At 34.3% G+C, this 25,054-nt stretch overlaps 1 protein-coding gene across 1 annotated transcript; it reads right to left on the bottom strand.

The window, feature by feature from the left end:
• Positions 1-8,189: 8,189 nt before the first annotated feature.
• LOC134534668 (uncharacterized) lies at positions 8,190-13,493 on the bottom strand. The gene is made up of 2 exons (XM_063373130.1): positions 13,313-13,493; positions 8,190-10,222 (listed from the first exon to the last, which is right to left on the bottom strand). Exon 2 carries the CDS (start codon positions 9,664-9,666, stop codon positions 9,169-9,171), a length of 498 nt encoding a protein of 165 aa, XP_063229200.1. The 5' UTR covers positions 9,667-10,222; positions 13,313-13,493; the 3' UTR covers positions 8,190-9,168.
• Positions 13,494-25,054: the final 11,561 nt, after the last annotated feature.

Raw genomic sequence — 25,054 nt, 5'->3', positions numbered from 1 at the left:
ATCATAGAAAAGAGAGGGAGGGATACATATACAGTAACGCTGAATCTGTTATGCCAAAGAGATATTACATCTTTGAGGAAGCGTATTATGAAGCACAAATATTAGCCTTATTCATAGAGAAATTTATAAAATAAAAAATGGAAGTGTAACAACAGAATGACATTTTAAGTATAGCTTCATAAGTGGAATACGCCCTTGTTATTTATTTATTTACTAGCTGACCCGGCGATCTTAGTAATGCCTAATAGTCAACAAATGTCGTGTTAAATTTTAGCTAAACTTAATTTAGAATTTTATTAATGTAATAAAATAAATACTAAAAAATCAATATAATAACAAAAATCAAGTATTTCAATGGCGTGTCAGTAAGACATTTTCTTTATTGAAGCTATGTATTTTGCTGCATGGGTTGCACTCAGGTTGATTCTCTTCAGTAAAGCACCATGCGATATATGACATTTTTCGTTTTATCAGGCGTAAGAACAAATACCTAAAACGGATGGTTTGCCGACACGTGAACATGCCACGTACAATTGACCATGAAAAAAAAAACATGCATTTTCTATATTCAGACCACAGACACTTAAGGATTGACCTTGTTATTTGTAAATCGTCATGGCGAATGCAAGACGAATCGAAAACTGAATTCATTTAAAGTCACAGGCATATCGGATAGGATCATCGGAATCCTCGGAATGAGAACTTCTTAAAGTTTGAATTTTCCTTTGAGTACCATTGTGTGAATCACACTGATCATCAGTTTTCTTATCACCAAATGCGTTCCATTGCATAGTTTTGGTTGGTTTAGATTTCGAAGCATGATTACTACCGAGTCAACCTTCAGTTGCAAATTGTGCAGTGGAAAGCCAGGAAAATCCAAGGAGTTTAAAAATTAAGTTAGATAGTTGGTGTCTGCTTCTTCGTATGTATTAAACAACGTCATTTGCAGATTTGGGGTACCAATGGAGCTCCACTCAGACCAAGGCCGCAATTTCGAGTCGACAATATTTCAGGGGTGTGTCAGTTACTGGCTATAAATGAAACCAGGACTATAGCCCTACATCCTCAGTCCGATGGCATGATGGAGAGGTTCAACAGAACTCTCGAGGAACACCTTGCCAAAGTTGTGGCCGAGCATCAACAGGATTGGGATCAACACATCCAGTTGTTCCTAATGGCATATAGATCTTCCATCCATGACTCCACTGGGCAGACCCCTGCGAGTATTGTGTTTGGACAGGAATTGAGGCTGCCCTGTGATGTCAAGATAGGTCGTCCTCGCAGGGAGCCGACCAGCACCACTGAATATGTAAATCGTCTAGAGGAGCGAATGTCACTTATATTTGAGGAGGCCCGCAGGAATCTTCGATTAGCGACGAATCGAATCAAGACTAGATATGACCTGAAAACAAATTCAATCGGATTCCAGAAGGGCGATTATTGTGGTTGTATAACCCACAACGAAGAAAGAGAAGGTGCCCTAAACTTCAAGCATCATGGAAAGGCCCCTATGAAGTCTTGAAGCGCCTAAATGATGTGGTTTACCGGATACAGAGAGGAAAGAGGGGACGTATGAAAGTGGTATATTTGGACCGCTTGAGAAAATATGCTGGAAGGGATGCGTTACCTGTTCGGGACGAACAGGTTTAAGGAGGGTACAATGTTACGAACTTGAGCAGGTCCGCGGCGCGCGCAGGTTTGGAGCTGGCTGGCGGTCCAGCACGGCCACTGGCGTCACGTTGCCACTGCCACGTGAGACGTTCCGCGCGTGCCTGTTCGATTACAAGGGTCGCAGCTTCCCAAGCCTCCAGCCATACTTATTAAAAATGGCTTCAACCAGTTTATCTTTTCGTAAGTAATATAATGAAATAAAAAATACATATAACAATATTATCATAAGCCAAATGACTGTTGACTCAGCATGTGGGAAGCTCTCACAGCTAAATATTTTGAATTTGTACAACTTTGTAATTTTTTTCTGTGGGGTAATTTATTACCAATCTTAATGTTTAACATTAAGGCAACATCCTGTGTACAACATAATTTTACATAAATATTTTAGCAATATTTAAGAGTGATCTTGGATTAAATGCATTCTATATTATAGGCTACTGCTTCTAAATAGAGGCTCTTGAAGGCCTGGATATATTGACTTTCCTTAACTACTCTATTAAATTCTCATTCACTGGAGTTTAATCAAAATTTAAGGCACTGCTAGTATAGATTTATGCTTGTGCCAAATAAAATGAGTTTTGCTTGTTATGTGTACTATGGTATAAAAAAATGTTACATTATTTTAGTATTTTACACAAAGTTTTATTGATTATATTTCTTGAAAGCTGTTGAAAAAATATTTCTAGGCCATATCAATACTTATTATGCCTTGAACGCATAAAATATGATATATGCTTAACCTGTAATATAACAAGAAGTAAAAATGTAGTGGAATTTTTGTGGATTATAAGTGTGGAGATATTTCTTTTCTTATTTATTTTAATATTATTTAATATTTCATGGGGTTTTTAAACACATACTCAAAAATTACAAATATCACAAGAAAGATTATGCATTGTCATAATCACTTAATTTAATACAAACACCATATTCAAGGACAGATGATAACACTTTTTTTTTAGCTTAATCCTTAAAAATATATATTTCAATGTTTTTTGTAATATTCTTAGGGGGTATAACAACTGTAAGCATGTGCAAGATTTACCATAGTTAGTGATTCTTTAGTTTTTGAAAATATTCTAGCAAGGTTTTTTTTTTGGGGGTGGGGGGGGGGGGTCTAAGGACGATGACCATATAAAAATATAACTATGTAAAATTAATATTCAATTATTTTACCCTGTTAGGCAGGTAACTGGATGAGCTTCCTCAACTTAATATGGAACATCATTAGTTCTGGAGTAACAAAATATTTACATTAATACAGTTTGGCAACTATTTTTGTTACAAATAATATTTTTGTATTAATTTAATTACTAATATCAAAGGTTTTGGACAAGTCACATAAAATAGTCCTAATGATAATAAATTATTTCTATACTGAGCATTCAAAATGGAATTTATAAAGTCATTCTATAAATAGCTGCTGACAATTTTTATCTTTGGTAACCATACAAACGACAGGTAAGCATTTTGAGTGAAATGTAAAATATGAAATTAGTGTTTCATTAATAGCACCATCAAATATTATTGCCATTTAGGTGCATATTAAATACGTATTTTAATTTGACACCTTTAGTATTTTTGTCATTAAAGCTGCGCTCATCACAGAGAGTCCTTGTGGCACCAACAGCAAATGTAAGAACACAAATACTCAGAAAAAATACCGGTTAGGTCATTCGTTTCTGCTTGTTATGAAATAATTTGGTTATGTAATCCATCCATAAATGATTTATATCCAACTTCTGTGTCAACAAACCCCACGATATAATCTTCATTTTTCATAACGCATTTTAAAAACAACTTTTCAAAATCACGGTTTAATTATGCCATGCTTACATACTCAAGGGCGCCCATATGATAATTTGTAGGGGGGGGGGGGGGGGGGGCAGACTTAGGGGTATGAAGTATTTTTAATATTTTGGAAGACTAACTGCGGCTTGTTACTAGCCATAAAATAGTTCCAGTTCTGACCCTTTTAAAATTTTTTGTCCTGTTACTAAAATACTAGACCACAGTACTCATTCACCATAAACATCTTTATTGGCTACTTTATTAATTAAATATTAACTATTTTATTGAAACAAGTGAATTTTTAGCAACACAAATGCAGGAACACAGTCCTTATATTTATGCAGCGTTTCGGGTAAACGAATATCAAGAATACAGTCCTTCAACTCATTGCTCTCTTTACCCCTAAATAAATTTCGCGTACAAATTAAATTAAAATAATTATAAAGTTTAAAACGTGTTGGTCAAAAGATTTAACTTTGGGAGAGAAATGTTCTAAATATGTTATCACAGTAAGAAAATAGTTGGTTTTAAATGTAACACCTGAACTACGCTTATAATTATAGTCAAAAATTGTTTCAAACAATTTTTTTTTTTTTCAACTGTTGTTTACCTTTATCACGGCGATATTGTATCACAAAAAATATTCCCTCGTTCAAAGTTAAATGAATTTTAGTATGTTTCGATATGAATCATAATTGCTTATCATTTAGAATTAGCACAGATGGATTCAGTAGTCTAGGACTATCAGTTTATTTAGTGATAGTAAAGCTTCAAATTACAAATGTGAAATCTGTTTACAATATTCAAATAAGATATAAGATACTATCAAAATGATTTTTTTCAAATCATGTAACTTCAAACTCAATTTAATATTATCAGCTCAGATCATGTTATCAATGAGTGCCTTTAAACAGTGCTTACGGCTATTTTTGCTCAATGGTGTCAGCAAATTGGACTACTGGATATCAACTACACTTAAGGGACAAGGTAAATTCTCAAAAGTAAATTGCAAAGTTAAGTTATTAATCAAACAGCAATTTATAATTCCATTTGATCAGACACAAAATCAACATTATAGTTAGAACAAATTAAATTTTACTTCATGCCAAAAATTATTCACAATAAAATTAAATTGAAGGTGAATTTCTGGAAAATTAGTGTGATATCAGATTATATGAAAATAAAATTATTTAGGTACTTGATAATCGATAGTTCAAGGGACTCTCGAAAATTGTTCAAATGCTATTCAATACGACGATAACCAACCTCCGTCAGTACATGCGAAAGTATGACGACAAAGATGACCTCTGGCTCTGCAACACAGCTGTGCGTGGTCCGGGAACTATGGCTGTTCACTGCCGCTGCATCCTTCCTCGCATTGGGAAAGGTCTTGTTCGGTACGCACCAATGGTCGACTTCGAAGTTCTGTGTGAAACACGGCGCCCTCAACTGCTTCTATATCGCCACTGCCGGTCAATCGTTGGCCTTCCTTCCTTCCTTCCGGCTGGAGCGGTTTTGATATAAACTTGAAGAAATTCTTCTCCTCAGCTCGATTCTCTTCAGTCAAAAATGTTGATCGCTGGCATTACAGCACGTTGAACAGCGTCAGTAATCAGTCTTGCAGGCTAGTTGACTGGTTTCATTCGTTTCCGTCGTGAAAATTTGATAGTTCGTTTAAAAGCAAGCAATATATCGTGAATAAACCCTATCGTGGTTGCAGTTTATCGCCTACGATGATTAAAATTTGATGTCACAATAATCTAATTCATTAATACTACTTCTGCCACATTGCTTTATTAGTAAAAACTTGAATGTCAGTCGAAACTATAATAAAATCTTGCAAAATTGATATCTCGTGGATAATCAGATGTAGGTAATAACGATGTCTCTACAAAACCGTGGTAGAACGAATACTCCTTCGTTCTAAAGAATGTACTTTTCCTTTGCTATTTAAACGACTTTCAGATGTCAAAACACAAAACATAAGATGAATGTCCTAGCTATCGCTATTCGCTGAATATGCCAGCCAATCATTAACTTTCTTACAAGTTCATCTTCTTATAAAAATTAAATTTATTGTTTAACACATGAATTTCAATGGGTTATTTATAAAATATGAACATTTTATGAAACAAGCAAAGATAAAAAAGAGGAATTTCATATCAGTGTCTAAACACAATCATACATGTAGAGGATTAACCTAATTTAAGTTAACATAATTGTTAAGTAGGAATAAAGTAAAAGAATTTAGTTTTCAGTATCTTATGCTTCTCTACCTTCATAATTTAATACAGAAAACAAATTAAAAATGCACTCATCACACGATTTTTCACTGGTATTGACATAAAAAGCAAATTTTAAGATAAATTACTATGCATAAGTTTGATTACGGATTTGACTATAATATTTATCTGAAAAAACAAACTGTAATTTTCTTTTCTTCTTGCCGAACAAGTCAAGCACTTTGTCCTCGAAACCAGGGTTTTTCACACTTTTCCTGTGGACACTTAGAAGGCACAAGTTGGATAGACGGTCCTCGCCAGTAGTACTTCTCAGCCACGTTTGCACTTTACGCAGTGTGCTGAAAGAACGCTCTATTGTGCAAGTTGTGGGGGGTATGGTTTGGTAGAATATAATCAGTCTCCTTACTGCTGGGTAAAACATTGTTTCTGAAAGTATATCATGGAGCTTTGTTTTTTCCAAACATTCCTTATTCGTCCAGATGTCATACCATAATCTGGCTTCTGCCTCCAAGTTGTCGATTTGATAAAACTTTTGCAAACTTTTTATGTCTCTCATGAAATCTTCTTTCGTCTCCTTTTTCATCAAATGTGGGTGAAGAATTCCACTTTTAAAGGTATGCCTTTATCTCTTTTAAATCTTGTAGTAAATGACATAATTATAGAATCCATGTACGGATTGTAAATTGCTACTTTGAAATAGTCTTCAGGTGATGAGCACTGGACATTCACGTTACATCTGTGGGCCTGCCTTCCAGCCAATATTGGGATTTTTATATCTATGTCAAGCTCATTAAAATCTTATTTTACTGCCTCGAAAATGATTTTTAATTCGTCATTGCTTTCTCTCTGCTTTTGAAAATTTTCTAGCAGGTCAGTATTGATGTATCTGTCACCACACAAAAGTTAACATGATGCAATGCGTGGTGCAACTGTGGTTAGTCGCTGTGAGGTCACTTTATATCACTCGTGCAATGATAAAGTTATGGAATGATAAAAAAAAAGTAAGGGGAATGCAGGGGAGGGCAGAGGGCAGTCATTGTTTTTACTATTTAATATTATATATTCCGTTCAATAAATTATAACATGTATATTCAGGGGGTGGGGTGTTTAAAATTTTTTATGAAGATAACGATTTTACGAATGCAATCCAAGCGACCGTGAGCGTACGTAAAATCGGGATTCCAGTGTGAATTGCTTCCGAGTCTACTGAAGGTAGCGGAATACTTATCCTTTTAAACACTTTTGAAGGGAAAAAAAGGTTTTCCTCAAATTTCTAAATTCCAACATAAATTTTACGTTGTAGACTTTTCTGAACAATAATTCTTATATGAGTAACTTTAATGGTGTAAGCTTACCATAAAAATTGTGAATATTCTGAGCGTATATGTCGAATGAGGAAAACTAAGAAACACTACATAATAACAATGGTTTTTATCTTTATACTTTTCACTGACTTATTTACACTTAAGTTATTTATACTGACTGACTACACTAAACTAAATCTAGACCAGATGCATAAAACTGTCTCTGTTTAGAGATATTTGTGAACATACACATTATTATGACGAAAAAGTAGCAAAACATTTCGCCGTCTGCAAGCACATGTCAATTGTCGCGTCGTCTAACTCTTGACTGGTCTAAATATGTTGTGTTGTGTTATCGCGTGAGCTTGGGCAGGATTACGAAGGGAAATGACTCGCCACGGGCGTTGAGCTTGCCCGCATTTTCTCCCTGTACACAACACCTTATATCGCAGTAGCAGAAACTAATGCTTGAACTAACATAAAAATGAAGTAATCATGTAAAAAACGATATACAATAATATCTTCGAATTGAACCACTTCTACATAATACCGAATTTAAATAATTTTCTTTAAAGTAAATCACCTGACTACACAATATTTTTTTTTCCTTCCCTGATCGCTAGGGGGGGGCATGACCCCCCCCCCCCCCCCCCTGCTCAAGGATATGGGCACCGTTGTACATACTTACTCAAATTCCCGCGCAACATTTTCAAAACGTTAGCAAAATCTCGACGTTGGCCGAAGTTAATACTTTGGGTATGTTCGGGTATGGTCCAATACTCTTATACATCGTTGGCTTTCCTTTTTTGTAGCTCTACCTGCCTTTGACCGTCAAGTGCTGCTATCTAGCAGAGAAAATTGTAACCCTCTACTGTCCGGTACTGAGGATTGTCCGGTACTGGGAAAAGTTCCCCTTCACAAACACAAAGAAAATAAGCCCAAATGAACCTATGCTATTTATCATTTGATATCAGCTAATTTTTGTATGTTTTCTCTATGTTTGTGTTTTCATCTTTTTCTTTCTAATCTTTGGGTTTTCTCTATTGCATATAGTGCAAACTATCAGTCAAAAATTATTATTAAAATAAAGCCTTCCAATTATTGCAAGAAACATTCAAGGAACGTATCACTATTGTATTTAGGATGCATTTGGAATGTTTAAAAAAAATCAAGACAATTTGTCAAGAAAGCATGTTTAATAACTTTTAGTATATGATACATATTTAAATTAAGGATTTATTTAAAATATTTCCTGCACAAACAAATACTTTTATAAAATCTTACTAAAGCATTTTTCTAAAATTCTAAAGGTTTTTTTGGAAAAAGGGGGGGGGTGTGGTTGTTCTTGGTAATTAGGTTTAATTAGTGTGATAAACTTACAAACATACAAATCAATGACACCAAAAGATGAAAAGAAATTTGTTACGTCAGTTAATAAAATCGATATTTTTTGGGACACATTTACACATTTATCAATGAAATGACATATCTGTATTGCTGAAATCAAAGCAAAATCAATTTGGACTATACAAGTTGTCATAGTGTTAACACATTAGAATCAATTTCAAATTCGTAATTTAGAAAGCAGGATTTTTAATATTAAAATAAGATGATAATAAAGCGTAAAAAATAGACAGATTACTACATGGCTTTGTCTTTTTACCATTACTGGTGGTTCGTGTCTTAACGCTTGTGTGATGGTACAACTGGAATGACATACCCCGGCACTGCGCGAGATGCGACGGCAGAACTTGGTGGAGCAGGATACGTTACCACGTAACCTCTTTTAGCAGGCGCTAATCTTCCTCGACGATACTTCTGAGCTCTGGATTGAACGGGCAGCGGACGGTAGCGTGAATGAACAGCGGGATGAGATAATGTCGTTCTACCGTTTTTCACGACATCAGGTGGCAAATATGTGATGCCAGGGTACTTGGAGCTGGGTAGTGAATGTACCAATGTTGGGTTCGGGGTACCATATTTGCCAGCACGATGCGTTACGCAACTAATGCACATCGTACTCCAATGATTCATTATAGGTGGTAGAGTTGACATGTAACCAGGTGGTGGACCTTCACCGCCAGGGTAACCAAAAGGTGGGCGATAACCTGGTGGTAAGTAAGGATAGCTGCAGGGTAGGTGATAAATCATTACACCTACGTCATAACATGATGGAAGTTCCCCGTCAGGATAACCGTTAGGGGGTGGACGTTCATCGCCGGGATATCCTTCAGGTGGTGGATGTTCATGGCCGGCATATCCTTCAGGTGGTGGACGCTCATCGCCGGGGTATCCTTCAGGGGGTGGACGTTCTTCGCCGGGATATCCTTCAGTCGGTGGACGTTCATCGCCGGGATAGCCTTCAGGTGCTGGATGGTCAACGCCAGGATTTCCTTCAGGTGGTGGACGTTCATCGCCGGGATTTTCTTCAGGTGGTGGACGTTCATCGCCGGGATATCCTTCAGGTGGTGGAAGTTCATCGCCGGGATATCCTTCAAGTGGTGGACGGTCGTCGCCAGGATTTCCTTCAGGTGGTGGACGTTCATCGCCGGGATATCCTTCAGGTGGTGGACGTTCATTGCCGGGTGGTGCAAGAGAGTCTGGAAATGGGCAGATAACTTTGGGGAAATGTAACAAGACGTAGCATTTACCATCGTATATTGGTCTCAACAATGGCGTGTTTTCATCAGTCCCACCTATGTTCAGATAACCACTGCTTCCTCCTCCTCCATCGGGGCGTAAGGGACGACCGCCCTGCCCTTCATCGGGACAACCTTTATCACATTTGTTTACAATGATCACTTGACCTACCTCTTTAGGAGTTTTGTCAATTAAGTTTACGTTGACGTTCACAGTGGCAACATTTGTTGTAGATCCCGGTGCTACAAGCACTTGGTCAAGTTGCGGTTGGACTTCGTGTGTTGGTGGGTTTTCATCCGGACACACATGACTTAAAACACATAAAATGTTAACTTTACTAGAAACGTTTGCTAAGGAACGATTTCCAGATCGTATGTATGCTGGCATCACTGTGGCTTCAGCTGTAATGTTCAATAACTCTTTTCCTGATGTCTTAAGTGTATCATTTAAGTGGGTTTCCAACTTCTTCGCAGCTTGTACAGTTTGGTTTTCTGTTTTTGTACTGTTCTTGTGTTCCGAGTAGACCCCAGATACCGCCAAAATGAAAATGCCGAACAAGTTGGTAGTTACCTGCAAAAATATATTTAGCTATTAAACACAATAATAATTTCAAAATTGAATAATCATTTATAGGAAAGGACGTAAATCATAAATTATTCAACAGTACTCTCACACATCAATAAGAAAAAGTATTTGTATTTTTTTTAGATTTAAACTTCTTTATATTTAAAACGAAAAAATCCTGTTTTCAAATACTGAAAAATTGGTTTTGTAAATTGGCTCTTAAGTGTATTTATAAATTTATTGAGAAAAGCAAGTCTTTTAACTACTAATTTTAACAGAAAGTTATCAAAACAAAAATTTACATAACATACATTAAAAATAGCATTCAGCATTATAAACTCGATAGGAAAAATGTTCCCAGGATAACATACAAAGTTGTATTCCTTATTTTATTCTTTATTTATTCATATTTAAAGTTTTTGCTTTATATTTAGAGTTTTAATTTAATTAATTGCCAGTGCAATTAATACTTACTTTATGACAAGCCAGTGCAATTAATACTTACTTTATGACAAGCCAGTGGCCCTGATAGCCTCCAGATTTAAGTTGCAAAATACCACTTTTTGAATACCTGAACACAATTAATTTCAAGGGCACTCTTTATTTTAAGTATGGTACGCATAATTAGACCACCTCGTTAATTGTCAATTTGCAAACTATGAAAAGCATTAGTCACGAAAATGTTAGCTTTTTTATAAATTAAAAAGCCTTCAATCGGAGACCAAAAATTGCCATTTTTATTCAAGTTCATTTGCAGATGATAAATGACTATGACAAAACGTGTACAAAATATCACAATTATTTTCGGTAGCAACATTCAACTATCATTTGTGGTTAGCGTTTCATAGACTGTGAGGTCTTTAGAGACGATAAAATACAAATCAGTACTAAAATGTTTGTCAGTATTTTTTCTTGTGAGAATTTGGGAAACTAGTGGAAAACAAAATCAGGATAATCTGTCTGGTACTCGAACCCACTTCTTTTAAAATGCGAGTGTAGTGTCTTACCAATGCACCAGATTTATTTTTGTTTCTTTCATCGGTAATTTTTATCACCAACGAGCCAATCATTCCATTTTGACCGTCATGTTGACTTTGAATTCTAAATGATCAATTTCGACACTTACAAATGCACTCCCATGATTTATCCGGGACTCTAAACTAGAATCTCTCGCACCTATGGTGCTACGGAGGTCGGATACCTCGCTCCATTTAAATGTTAAACTCGTTTCCAGTGTACATGATTGAAACTACTAAGCGGTTTTTAAAGAGTAGATATCAAGTAACACAATTCATATGTAACTAACTTTACTTAAGCAAAGTACAAAATAATATCACACAAGGACTCATTTTCTCCCGCGACTCTAAATATGCTGCCAGAATCAACTTTATTTAAAAATTTTGAATATAAATTCATCTTCCCAAACAGTGTATTTCAATTAACGATAAAACTGAGTGTTTTTAGTGGAACTAGTGCTTGGTTTTAATGCAATATAGGAATTATATGAAATAACGATATGCTTGATTAGTTTTTCATACCATAAATAGTATTATTTTTGTTGTGATTAAATAAATACACAATAATAATATTTTATTGATTGTTTTTTTTTCAAAATTTAATTCCCTTTTTCCCTCGAAGTTGTGGAATGATTCTATTTCGAAACATTAAGATAATTACTGGTGGAACACAGGAATATGAGAAAATGTTACTTTATTTTACAAACGTACGCCGAATGTTGGAATGATTCTAAGCTGCCTATCAACTTTAAATATATGATAGTAAAATTTATTGCTAAAATTATTTAAAAATTTAATTGATTGGTCTCATAAACCCAAACGACATGGACCTACTCAACGGTATAATTCGAGGAGTTATAACAGAATCGATGTTAACTTAGAAAGTTAAAATTTTCAAGTACTTAAGAATTCAGTTAATATTTAAGCGTTTTGTAGGTAATGATTTCAGCTAGAGTAGTTTTCCCAATAAATATAAATATAAAATATAAAAAATATAAAAAAACTATTTTAAAATGTTTTTTTTAAACTGTTTATCTCTAGCCTCTGCACATTTAACAAGTCACTTCAATGCCTTACAGCATAATATTTGTAAAACATAACAAAAATTTACTGCTAACAATATAGTATTGTTTAAAATTGTGCCTACCTTGTGTTTTTGGAAGATTCACAGAAAGAAAACCAAAACTGACTAATTATTTAGTATACATATAACAATAAACCTTAATGTTTTATTATATATAATTATTTAAATATAACGTATACAAGATTTAAATTTAAAATTATCATTATTTAATTTTTTTTTTCAATTATTCAGCTAGCAAAATATTTCTTCTAAAACTTATTATGACCTTTAATATTAATATCAATTAAGTTAACTTCTACCCGATTAAACTTACAGCTACACCAGAAAATTTTGGTTTAAAATTCAAAGTGTCTTACTTGAAAACTACGCCGCCTAGGCAGCTCTAGCTTACATGTCTTTAAAGGCTCCAATGACAAAAGATAGGACTATCAGGTATTATTATACTGTATTTAATTGAATTCTAGCAAATTTAGATGACAGAGGCAAAGCTAATTGGTAACTACATTAAACGTTTCTGATAAATTAAAATGATCAAGTTTTAATATTAAAGTTAATTTTAAAGAAATAGAAAAGTACAAGGTATATTCACAACTACCTACTAAAACGTTTTTACAGTTATCTTGTTCGGATAGTGAAAACCACTTGAGCCAAATATATTTGTTTGCACGAATATTTATAACTGTCTCTCTTATGTTTCCTGCCCTATCAATAAACCTACATGCACAAACAAATATAATATATGCATATACAGATATGTTTAAAAGAGCTTGTACAGTCCTCTTGTATATCTTGCTGTATTCTACTACAATTGAATGGTGAAAAAACAAACCATTTAAAAATATACTATTATATTATTAGTTATTAATTTGGTTTAATCAACTAACGCAAGCTATTATTAAATGTAATTTCCTTTAGCATTCATTAATAATTATTATTGTGACTTATCAATGCTTACATATTATTTTTAAAAATATAAATATACGTGAAAAAAATTACCAGTGACAACATGATGTTGCGAGAAAACTCCGAAGCACAAAACTGACCAATTGAAAGTGTCACATGAATATCAGTAAATATATAGGAATTTCAATTTTACGCTTAGTGTTTAATTATATAGCATTGCAGATAAGGCACATTCAAGTAATGCGTTAAAAATATGAGCCGTCACACGATACACGTAATAATAAGAAATGAGGGTTATAAAGCACTTTCTTATACATAAAGTCCTATTTCTTTGAAATAAAAATTTAGTCATAGCAGAAGTTCAGGTTTTGTTCCATTTATGTGCGTATATCAAGTGTGTTAACCACAATTTAACTACATCTTTCGCCAAGTAATTTTGCACCAGGTAAGATGACCTGAAATTGAGTATCATGAGTCATGCGCTATAAAATTAGCGATTAAATTAAACATAGGTACGTTTGAATTTAAGGAATTCTATTGATACATTTACGACCAATGACTAAGTTTCACGTTTGTTGGTATACGTGTAATAGGGTATTTGATTATAGTGAAAATATTGATTTAAAATTGTTAGCTTTACAGTAAACATTTTTCAAAACCAATTTGGCCAACGCATTATTCAGAAATATATATAATTATTATAAGAAATCATTAATAAAATAATTAAATTCTCATGTTTGACCACGTGATTGAAAACGCACAGGATTGGCTGAATCTGGCGTGACGTCACCTGCTTGTAAACAGTAAATGCCAGTCGAAGTTTTGTACGGTGCATCGGTGTTTTCTTCAAGGTTTTTTCGTCATATTAACTAGTATTCTTATCTAATGCTGACTAAAAGTAATAAATTATTGTAATTATTAGAAAAAATACGATGGAGACCAACTTCATTAAAGCTGACAGTAGAAACCTCCCGAGAATAGACGCAATAATGGTCGGACTATTTTTTAAAAACAATCCCGAATTTTATGCTGCAGAATTAAAAAACGTGAAAGAAGCGTTGTAAGTGTTATTATAAATGATTAAAATATACTTTTAAATAATTAAGTAAATTAGAAAAGCCTAAAAATGTTTTATTATTGTAAACATTTTATATAATGTTGACAGATTGATTGGATTGACCATTCAATAACAAAAGTAGGGCTCCTGTTAGAACTAATTTAAAGCGAATAAAAATGAAATGATGTATTTCAATGTATATAGATATAAAATTATTCATCAAATTATCGTTTTGTGAACCACAGTTATGTCAACATTACTTTAATAGGTAAGAGTTCCGTATCGCGTATCCAAATTGGTCTCTTGCTATGGATGGCATGATCCTGTACATTTTTGTTACTGTGGTACATAATTTTTCTGTTTTAGTTCGTCGAAAGATTCAAGACATAATCAAAATTTGTGGTAAAATAATGACTAATGGTCGTAAGTTGAATGCACGATATATTTTACTTTTTATTCAAATCAAGATCATAATTCATTGGTAGATCACGGGTGCGCCATCTAGTATCGAGTAACGAAACGTTACACACGGCTGGATTTCGTTACTCGCATTTTTCGTATGTTTTACCCTGTTTAACGCATGCGCTCGCATATTCGATGATTTTACGTTACTAAGTATAATTTGGAAATTCGTCGTCCAAGTTTTTTACTGTTTATAAGAAAGTATTTTTTTACAAATTAGAAATATGTATGTTTTTGTTTTTTATTATCGCGTATTTTCACGTTTTTTTGTTCTTATCTTAAAAGAGATAATATAATAAAACTGCTCTAATGAGATTTAATTGTTACATGGTTAACAAAAACTGTTAATTATCAGATATTAATAGTTTATATTCTATTTATTATTATTTACGCGACGTCATATTGTACGCGTACGCAATACGACTCGATTCGTTGCTGCAACATAATATAGCATTTTATGCTGTATCAGAAGTAACAAGTAACGTAACGATACGATAGTAACGAGTACTAATTGTTATAGTAACGAATACATATGGGTATGCTTTTTTTCGTTACTTTTACACCTCTACGTGAAAGCTAACAGTTTGTTTACAAGCATGTGATGTCATGACATCAGGTGACCTGCAAAAATGGCGTCTCACCGTTTTGGCGGCTTTTTTATTCATTTAAACTTTGATGGTGATATTCATAGAAAATAGATAACTTCACAAAGAATTAATCAAATTGCTTAGGTATTATGTCATAATGAACAATTTTAGACATTTACCTAAAACCTGTCAAATACCCTATTAGATCTGAAATTTAGAAGCGATAAAGACGATTTGGTGCGTAACAAGTAACACAAGTCTCGTAGGCGCTATGCTGCTGTTATAAATTACAGTAAATTTGCGGATTTTTTAAAACTAAGAACTAACCTTAAATAAACGAAGAGTTTTTCTCAATCACATATAACTGGAATTTAGTAGAAACTAAGCCCTGTTTCAAATAACGAATGATATGTTTCGTTGTAAAGCAGACAAAACGTCGATAAAAATTACTGTAGGCCTAAACTAAAAATGTGTTGGAAAATATTTTACTTGTAAAAAAACATATATTGTTTATTAATTTTTTTTAAACAAAAGAACTAAACCCCAGTAGCACATAGAGGAGTTTTTTTGTTTTTTTTAGGGGGTGGTTTTAGAAAAAATTAAAGTAATATTTGTAAGCGACGTGGCTTCACACAAAATACCATACTGCCTTTACTAATATTTTGCAAATTATATCAATACTTCGGGTGAGGAGGGTACCTCCTAACCCTCCCCCCCCCCCCACATTTTTTCCCTCAGCCAACCCCCAAAAACTTACGAAGATAACTGTAAATTTATGAAGATCCTTAGATAGTTTTAAATAGGGCTATTCGTTAATTTAAAGCGCAAAGTTTGAACAGGGTATGGAACGATGTGACACAGTGATTAAACAATTGACACACTCTCCAAAGGGGCTGGGTAGGGATTCAGGATTTTACCATCCTGAAGTCAGCTCCTACGCATGTTGGGATGATACCGTGCGCCGTGGTCGACTTTCTCCCGTTTACTCAAACTGTTGAATATAATGGACCCTTTTCGAGTGACGTCAATTTCACCTATGTGACTTACGTGAGAATGTTTCGCGTTTCTTGCGTCATCTTTGTTTATCTTTTGCGAAAGTAGGGAAGACGTTCGGATGTCTAGGTGATCGTAACTCAAAATTAAAGTTTGGTCACGCTAAGTAAGTGATATTTTAATTATTTCAAAACTTAAAACTATATAAATTCTAACAAAATCATAGTGTTTTTTTTCCAGATGATCATTAGTTGCACTAGCGAGCGGCGAACATTGGATGTGTTCGAAACTGTTAGGGCATCTGATTTTCTAATTCAATGAAATCAATGCTTCCCAAAAATTTGAGACAAAACTAAAAAAATAAATTATAAACTATTGTTAAATCGGTCTCACATTCATAATTTTTTCATGTGATTACTAATGTTTAAGGCCTTAAACTGAAATTTTAACTCTAAATCTCTCTTGCATACATTGTTATAAAACGAATATTTTCAAAATATACTCACTTTTTAATAAAATTCATTAAAACGTCGCCCAAATATTCTTTATATTTATTATTGCGCGCAAGAATGTTTCTCCCAATATATTACACTTATAACTAAAATAAATCCTTTGACTAAATTTATTACAGAAAATCAAATGCAACAGAGGTATCACTTTAAAATTCCAGAAATATCGTTTACAACAAACACAGTTATTTGTTAAAAACACTTCAACCGCCAGATTTAATTGTGCTAGACTTACATGGATCTTGAACTATACTATAATTTTATGGAGACTTCTGAATTTTAGTATATGGTTGACGACGGCCAAACCCCAATTTAATCTCCGGAAATCACACTGCAAGTCTAAAAATCTGGATGAATACAGTACAATTAACACACTTCCGTAAGTCTATATATTATGAGGCATGCAAGGGAGACAAGAAGAAGAACGACTTGTTTGATTTTTAAAACATCGGTTTTACAAGAGATAATTTTAATTTTAAATACTCTACAGATTTACACTTTTTTTTTTCAAAATTCAAACAAAGTTGAGCGAATCGATTTTTCCAAGAAGTGAGTCAAATAAAACAATTGGGAAGTGTATCAAAGAGATCGCGATGAAGTAGAGAAGTGATTGAACATGTTCAGAAACACTAGAGGTAATTGCGCTTCTTCTCCGGGTCGTCCTCCAGGTGTTGGACGTGGACCCTTCCCGCCGCGCCGTCGTCGCCGGCCTCCGGGGCGCCAGCGGGCGCGGGGTCGTCCAGCAGGGTGCGGGGCTCCGGGGGAGACGGCGGCGGGGCTGGGTCCAGGGGCAGTTCCCCGGGTGTCCGCTCGCGGGCCTCCTGGCCGCGCGGCTGCGCGCTGCGTGCAAGCACCACACCTCCGTCAGAGGGGAAGCCTTCTTTCCACAGACGAGAGAGCCAAAACCCGAAGTTCCCCGAAGTTCATGCTTTTTCTTCCGTATCTTTAATGTAGCTATCCTAACCAAATCAACCGTCCACAATGTTTTAAAGTATTTATAATGTAGCTAACCTAACCTAATTGACCATTAGTAACCTTTTATCAACACCGCCATATTTATTTACAATGAACAAGAAAAATAATCAAAGATGCACGATCGGGAGTTTGGCTCTCTCGTCTGTGAAAATAAGGCTTCCCCCGTGAGAGCCCGCCACGCGTCCTACCTACTGGGAGCACTGCACTACTTCTCGCGCTTTCATTCTCATTCACATTCTGGTTTCCACAGCAAAAAATAAAATGATAATTATCATTAAAATAAAAAAAATAAGATTTTAATATACTTAGTATAAATAAAATGAAATAATAAACATGAAATAATAAAAAAGAAAAACACATCAAAGAAAAAATGAATTTTTTGTTAAAAATTTTAAAATTATGTACACACATATGAATGTTTTTTTGTTTGTTCGTCCCTTGTGCGTGTTCCTAACCCATTAATCCAATTGTAATGAAATTTTACACACTTGACCTTTGAAACACGATAATAATTACTGTCTAGGCGAGATTTCGATTAAAGACAATCCTTAAAGCAGAATTTTTAATTATTCTTGACGATGTTTAGCCATTTCATTGTTAACGCATCGTTCATCCGACCGCAATGAAATTTTGCACGATTGAGCTTTGAAACACGAGGAAGGTTACTCACTGAGATAACGTACAATAGGTGGCGCGTGAGTCGCAGCGGATAATTACCAGTAAATGTTTTATGACTGTTCCACATTTCTATGGTCCGGATAATAAAGGTGGTGCGCGACTCGTATCCAAGAAGGCGGCATATGGAGTGGGTGTGTGTTCTGAAGCAGAAGTCATATGATTAGCTATTGTATAACTAGACAAATCGTAGCTGTATAAATGCTAATCTATACATATATAACTGAATGTTTGTTTGTTCCTTATGCGTTCTTATACGATTCATCAGATTGATATGAAACTTTGATGAGTTGTTATGCGCATGCCCGCAAAGGTTTCTAAATAATTACAACCATATAAAGGAATAAAGAGAGATAGAGCGATTAATAAGGAGACATAAAGATATATAGAAATACATATATATAGATATATGTATATAGAAGAGAGCGGTAAAGAAATATATAGGTATATATAGATTGATAAATTTAAGTACGTAGATAGATATACAGAGATATATAGAGTTATAGAGATATTCATAGAGACATAGACGGAAAGAGAATTAGTTGTGAATAGAGAGATGCGTTCGTACATGTGTACCTGCTTCAATCAAATTACAAATAACATGAATGAGTCCGCATGCGGGCACTATCTAGTACATTATAAAATTAATTAAGTTTTAAATAATAAAATAGATGATAAGGAAGATAATATTAAAAATCACTTATTATTATTTAATATTTAAAATATATTTTATATTTAAAATAAATTATTTATAAAATTTTAAATAATAATATTATTAATTAGGTTAAAATTTTAGAGAAAAATGTTTAAACCATTTTTATTGAATAGGAATGATTTATTTTATAAAAAAAATGGACTCTTTAACGTTTGTATTTGGACAAAAATTATGTATTAAAACCATTATTTTAAACTGGGTATAATTTTTCGAGAAAAATCTTATTGTTGATTACAAGAGTATCGAAAACCTAAACATTTTTAAAATTATAATTAAATTGAATTTAGCTTTCGAAGAAAAACCTCTTGCGAAATACAAAATAACATATTTAAATATAATTTTTTTTTATTTGTTTACAGCCAACTTATCATATATAAGGAAATTTAAATAATCCTAAACTTCCTAACTTAATTGAGCGAAATTTTTATAAAGATTAAAATTTATGTCATTTATAGCGTAACAGAAAATGCAGCACTTTAATTTCGCATGACCAACACTTTCTCAAGAATGATGCGTAAGGTACTTATTATTCGCCACCACCTTTCTGCCATCCAGGCTCCACTCCTGAACGTTACTCTTTTCGTTACGCAATCGGCTGTAAAAATGTTTTGAATTAAAGTAGTATTTAAATGTATGACCTGGGACAGGGTTCAGGGTGTGGTGTTGTGGTGTTTTCCGCCATCTTGGATTGTGACGTCACGGCGACCATTTTGGATGACCTTGAACTTTGACCTTCAAAATTAGCACAAATTAGCCAAAATTAAGCCAAAAATCGCCAAAATTAGCCAAAATTTCCATTCTTCTTTCGAAGAAAATTCCGCCAAATAATCTCAAAAAATTTTTAAAATTAAAATTCTCTTTTCGGGAGAAAACTTTCGATTTTAAGGGAAAATTTCCCGTTTTTAGTCCATAAATATACCAGCGTCTAGAAATGTCCATATATAGGCTTAAGCATCCATGTCTACAGCCTTCGATAAGCCTCTGACGTCATCATATAATTAAGTCAGAGTAGCAATTTCTGTTACGTCCACCATCTTGAAAATCCGTAATTTTTAAGTTAGAAAATAAGGAAAAAATTTAAAATTTATAAAAAAATAATCAATCGAATTTAATAGAAAAAATTTGATAGAAATTTATTTAACAAATTTTTTAAAAAATGTACACTTACGTCATTTAGCTCAGAGTCCTTCGTTCGAACCCAGCGAGGACAAAAAAAAGATGGCAACAGGTCTTTCCTCCACGGAGGTTACCAGCAGACTGACCTCCCACCACTTATGTCAAGGTATATTTATCGTCAAGTTGTATGATGTGATATCCGCCATCTTGAAAATCTATATTTATTATCCCATTTTAATGAAAAAATTTCAAAATTGATCAAAATTAACTTATTAGAATACTGATTGATTAGATAGATTCCCCTCCTTCGTTAGAAAACAGTAAGAACAAAAAGCAAAAAACGACAGATCCTACCTCCATGGAAGCCACCTAGACTAACCTCTCACCACCAATACCAAGGTATATATCGTCAACTGGTACGATTTCATGTCCGCCACCTTGTCTTCGTACGCTGGAGGCTGCCATCTTGTTTTCTTCTGCTAGAGTGTGCTGACGCCATGTTAGTATAATTTTCTGTTCACCATAACTTTGAACTCAACTGTTGACATTGAACTTTGACCTTGACCTTGAACTTTGACCATGAACTTTGACCTGGGCCTGAACTTTGACCTGAACATGAAATTTTACCTTGACCTTGAAATTTGACTTTGACCTTGACATTTTTTTAAATTTGACTTTGACTTTGACGACCATCATGGTTCCGACAATTTGTTTTCAGTACATGCTACCAGGAGCTACCACCTGCTAGAGGACATTGCCACCATCTTGTTTTCGTCTGCTGGAGGACACCAAATTGTGTGTGTACTCGGTTTATAGAGTGCATTACCATCATGCTAATTTTATTCTTATCCGCTAGAGTGTAGTATTCATTTATTATTCCTGAGGTTTCCACCATCCAGAAATTTGGACGCCATTTTGGAACTGTGTAATTATTTAACTAGAGATTCGGGAAAAAATCGAAAATTTTTCAAAACATTCACACATTAAAGTAATGATTGATTCGAAAGTTGTTTCGTTCCCTGGACGATATAAAATTAATATAACATCAATTTAGCATAATAGTTACAAAACATTCTGGCTTGGACTAGAACTCTATCTTTGCTCAACAATAAGTTCACGAGCTAGCAGAATCTGTTTCTTTCTATTTTTTTGTAATTTGTTTTTCTTTTTAATTTATTTTAATGTATATTTAATTTTTTTTTTTTTGTAATTTTATGATATCAAAGAAAACGTGAGGCGGTTTTCTCCGTATGCTCCCGATTATTCTTGTCTAGATTTTGATGTTTTTTTTTGAATGCTTGTGATTATTCATGTGGTTTCCCCAAGTGCTTCTGGTTATTTCTGAGAAACTAATCTCTCCATAAACGAGTTTTACTCTTAATGAGACATGTCATTTTATTCAAGGTAACATTAAATTAGTGAATTTCTGCTACTAAATTTACACTTGCAATATTTTTATCAAGTGTAATTTAAAAAAAATATCATTTCTCAGTCAAATAATAAGCTCTGAGAAATCTGAGAAACACTAACATGAAGGACGAACTTTCTTCTCCTTGGAGTTTAGCGAAGCCATCCTTCTTTTGCGATCGTAAGCATCCCGCATCCCGCATAAAAGAAAGAAATATTATTTACCTGCAAGCAACACGTGGCGTCGTCTGTTGTTGGAAAGCAGAACTAGCCTACTTAACAAGTATCTTTGCCTGAGATAACTTAACTCTCGCTGACGAAATATTTAAAAAAACCTATTTAAATAATGTTTTCCATTTAAAACTCTTAGTTTGCATCTGCCATTAGTCACAGAAGCTAATATGTAGCCTGGTCCGTTGTCTGTAGCTGTATCAAAACGACATCACTGTAGATACTGCACCAACGTGTTTACCTTGAGAAAGAATGCTAAACGACATGAGAGAAGCGAGTGTATTTTGGGTCATTGTCAAAAACCATTTAATTACAGACAGTGTCAGAAATCCTTTGGTAGAAGATATTACTTATATAGACATTGCTAGACCTGTTCAACTAAGGTCAATAAAAATAACGAAGACTGGGCTACACCATCGTGGAAGAGGAAAGAAGGCGAAATATTAGACGACAATAATGATTACGTATAATGTAAAAAAGCTAATGCTAAAAATACTGATCTAGATCACGATAATAATTTAAAATTTAAAACAAACGAAGAAAGTAGCAACCTCATTAGAAATGTAAATATATTTACACCAATATCTAGTCGTCTCCATTAAAATGTGAAAGATGGAGAACCACCTGAAGCTGACAAGGTTGAAGACTGTGATGAATGATCTGAAGCTGACATGACTGAAGACTGTGGTGACAGATCTGAGACTGACATGATCGATGACTGTGCTGACATCTAAGGCTGACATGATTGAATAGTCTACTGTGCTGAAGCACCTAAAGCAGGCACGATCGAAGACTGTGATGGTGGTCTGAGACCAAAAAGATGGAAACTTCGTAATAAAATTAATTATCCTTATCAAGCTTGTGATAATCACTTGCTCGATGACGAAAGTGACCTTGTGGTTGGTGTTAATACGGAAGACACCAGAGATAATAATTTCATTATAAATATGCAAGGAAGATGAACGTACCAGAAGAGATTGAATATACCTCAAAGGAATATCCTAACATATTGGTTGACAGGCTAAGACTTCTACAGGGTTCGCTTTGTGCAGGAAACTATTCGAGCATCAAAGAAATATCCTTCATACTCAAAGAACTGAGGGAAGCTTACTACATACAATAATGGTTTTAATTAAATGCATGTGTATAGATTTGAAGAAAAATTAATATATATTTTTTAATGGATTCTATCATTTCTCTAAATCTGATTTCTAAATAAAACTTATAACTTAAAGGTGTAAAAAAGTCACCACTGAAATCCAAAATGTATACTTATAAAGTCATACAAGTAATCATGTCAAGTTCGATAAAAAAAGTAATTGAAATCAGTTGGAGCCAAATGAAGATGGTGCACATGGAGCACTTAGAACAATTGGAACTTTGGAGCTCTTTGAGCAATTGAAGCTTTGAAGCCAAATGACTTTTGGAGTCATAGACTGATGGAGACAATGACTATTAAACTTTGGAGCTTTAGAGCTTTGAAGCATTTGGAGCTTTGGAGCTGTTGGAGCTTAGGAGTTGTTGGAGCTTTGGAGCTGTTGGAGCATTTGGAGCTGATTCAGCATTTGGAGCCGATTCAGCATTTGGAGCTTATTTATCATTTGGAGCCAATTGAGTATTTGGAGCCGATTAAGCACTTGGAGCTGTTTCAGCATTTGGAGCCGATTGAGCATTTGTAGCCAAATACATTTTTCTTTTTCTTTAGGATATAAGGCACAACATAATCAATCAGCTTACTGATGACGTAGCAAACAATGGTCCATTATAATATAACTTATGGCTGGACTGTGTTTATGGCAAACCATATCCGTTCCATGACAAAGTGAATAAGTGTGCATTCAAGACATCGGCTGCAGTAATTTACAGTTCTAATGTTTTGAAGCAAACTGTTAAACACGGTATCAAGAAAATCTGTCAATAAGAAGAAGACTACTTCAGTAAAGGTTCTCGTTGGTCTTTGTCTAGTAAAAACCGATTGGAGCTTAGAATTAGTCATTTCACACCGATGCGGAACTAAATGTCCATTAAATTGTTAACTTTCTCAAATGTTTCTATAGTAAAATAGAAGATATGTAATAAAATGTATTTTGAAAAAGAACTTGTGCTGTTTTAATTTCGAACCTGTCACTATTAAGCTAACTTAATGTTATATTAATTTTATATCGTCCAGGGATCGAACCAAGTTTCGAATCAACCATTACCTTAATGATTGAATGTTTTGATGAATTTTGGATTTATCCCCGAATCTCTAGCTAAATAATTACACTACTCCAAGATGTCGTCCAAATTTCCAGATGGCGGGAACCTCAGTAATAATAAATGATTACTGCACTCTAGCGGGTTAGAATAAAACTAGCATGATGGTTATGCACTTTATAAGACGAGTACACACACAAGATGGTGTCCTCCAGCAGACGAAAAAAAGATGGTGGCAATGTCCGCTAGCAGGTGGTACCTCCTGATAGCATGTACTGAACACAAAATGTCGGAACCATGATGGTCGTAAGGTCAAAATTAAATATCAAGGTCAAAGTCAAATATCAAGGATACAGTCAAATTTCAAGGTCAAGTTGAAATTTCAGGGTCAAGGTCAAATATCTTGTTCAGGTCAAATATCAGGCCCAGGTCAAAGTTCATGGTCAAAGTTCAAGGTCAAGGTCAAAGTTCAATGTCAACAGTTGAGTTCAAAGGTATGGTAAACAGAAAATGATACTAACATGGCTTCAGCACACTCTAGCAGACGAAAACAAGATGGCGTCCTCCAGCGTACGAAGGCAAGGTGGCGGACATGAGGTCATACCAGTTGACGATATATACCTTGGTATTGGTGGTGAGAGGTTAGTCTAGGTGGCTTCCACGGAGGTAGGATCTGTCGTTTTTTATTTTTTGTTCTTACTGATTTATAACGAAGGAGGGGAATCCATCTGATCAGTCAGTATTCTAATAAGTTAATTTTGATCAATTTTGAAATTTTTTCATTAAAATCGGATAATAAATATAGATTTTCAAGATGGCGGACATGACGTCATACTACTGGACGATACATATACCTTGACATAAGTGGTGGGAGGTTAGTCTGCTGGTAACCTCCTTGGAGGAAAGACCTGT

The sequence above is a fragment of the Bacillus rossius genome, chromosome 8, assembly GCF_032445375.1.
Source record: "Bacillus rossius redtenbacheri isolate Brsri chromosome 8, Brsri_v3, whole genome shotgun sequence".
Lineage (NCBI taxonomy): Eukaryota > Metazoa > Arthropoda > Insecta > Phasmatodea > Bacillidae > Bacillus > Bacillus rossius.
This window is presented reverse-complemented; position numbering and strand designations above follow the sequence as displayed.

Bases quoted from the DNA above. Each gene is read 5' to 3' on its own strand.
- LOC134534668 (XM_063373130.1), bottom strand. From the start codon at position 9,666: ATGGTAAATGCTACGTCTTGTTACATTTCCCCAAAGTTATCTGCCCAT.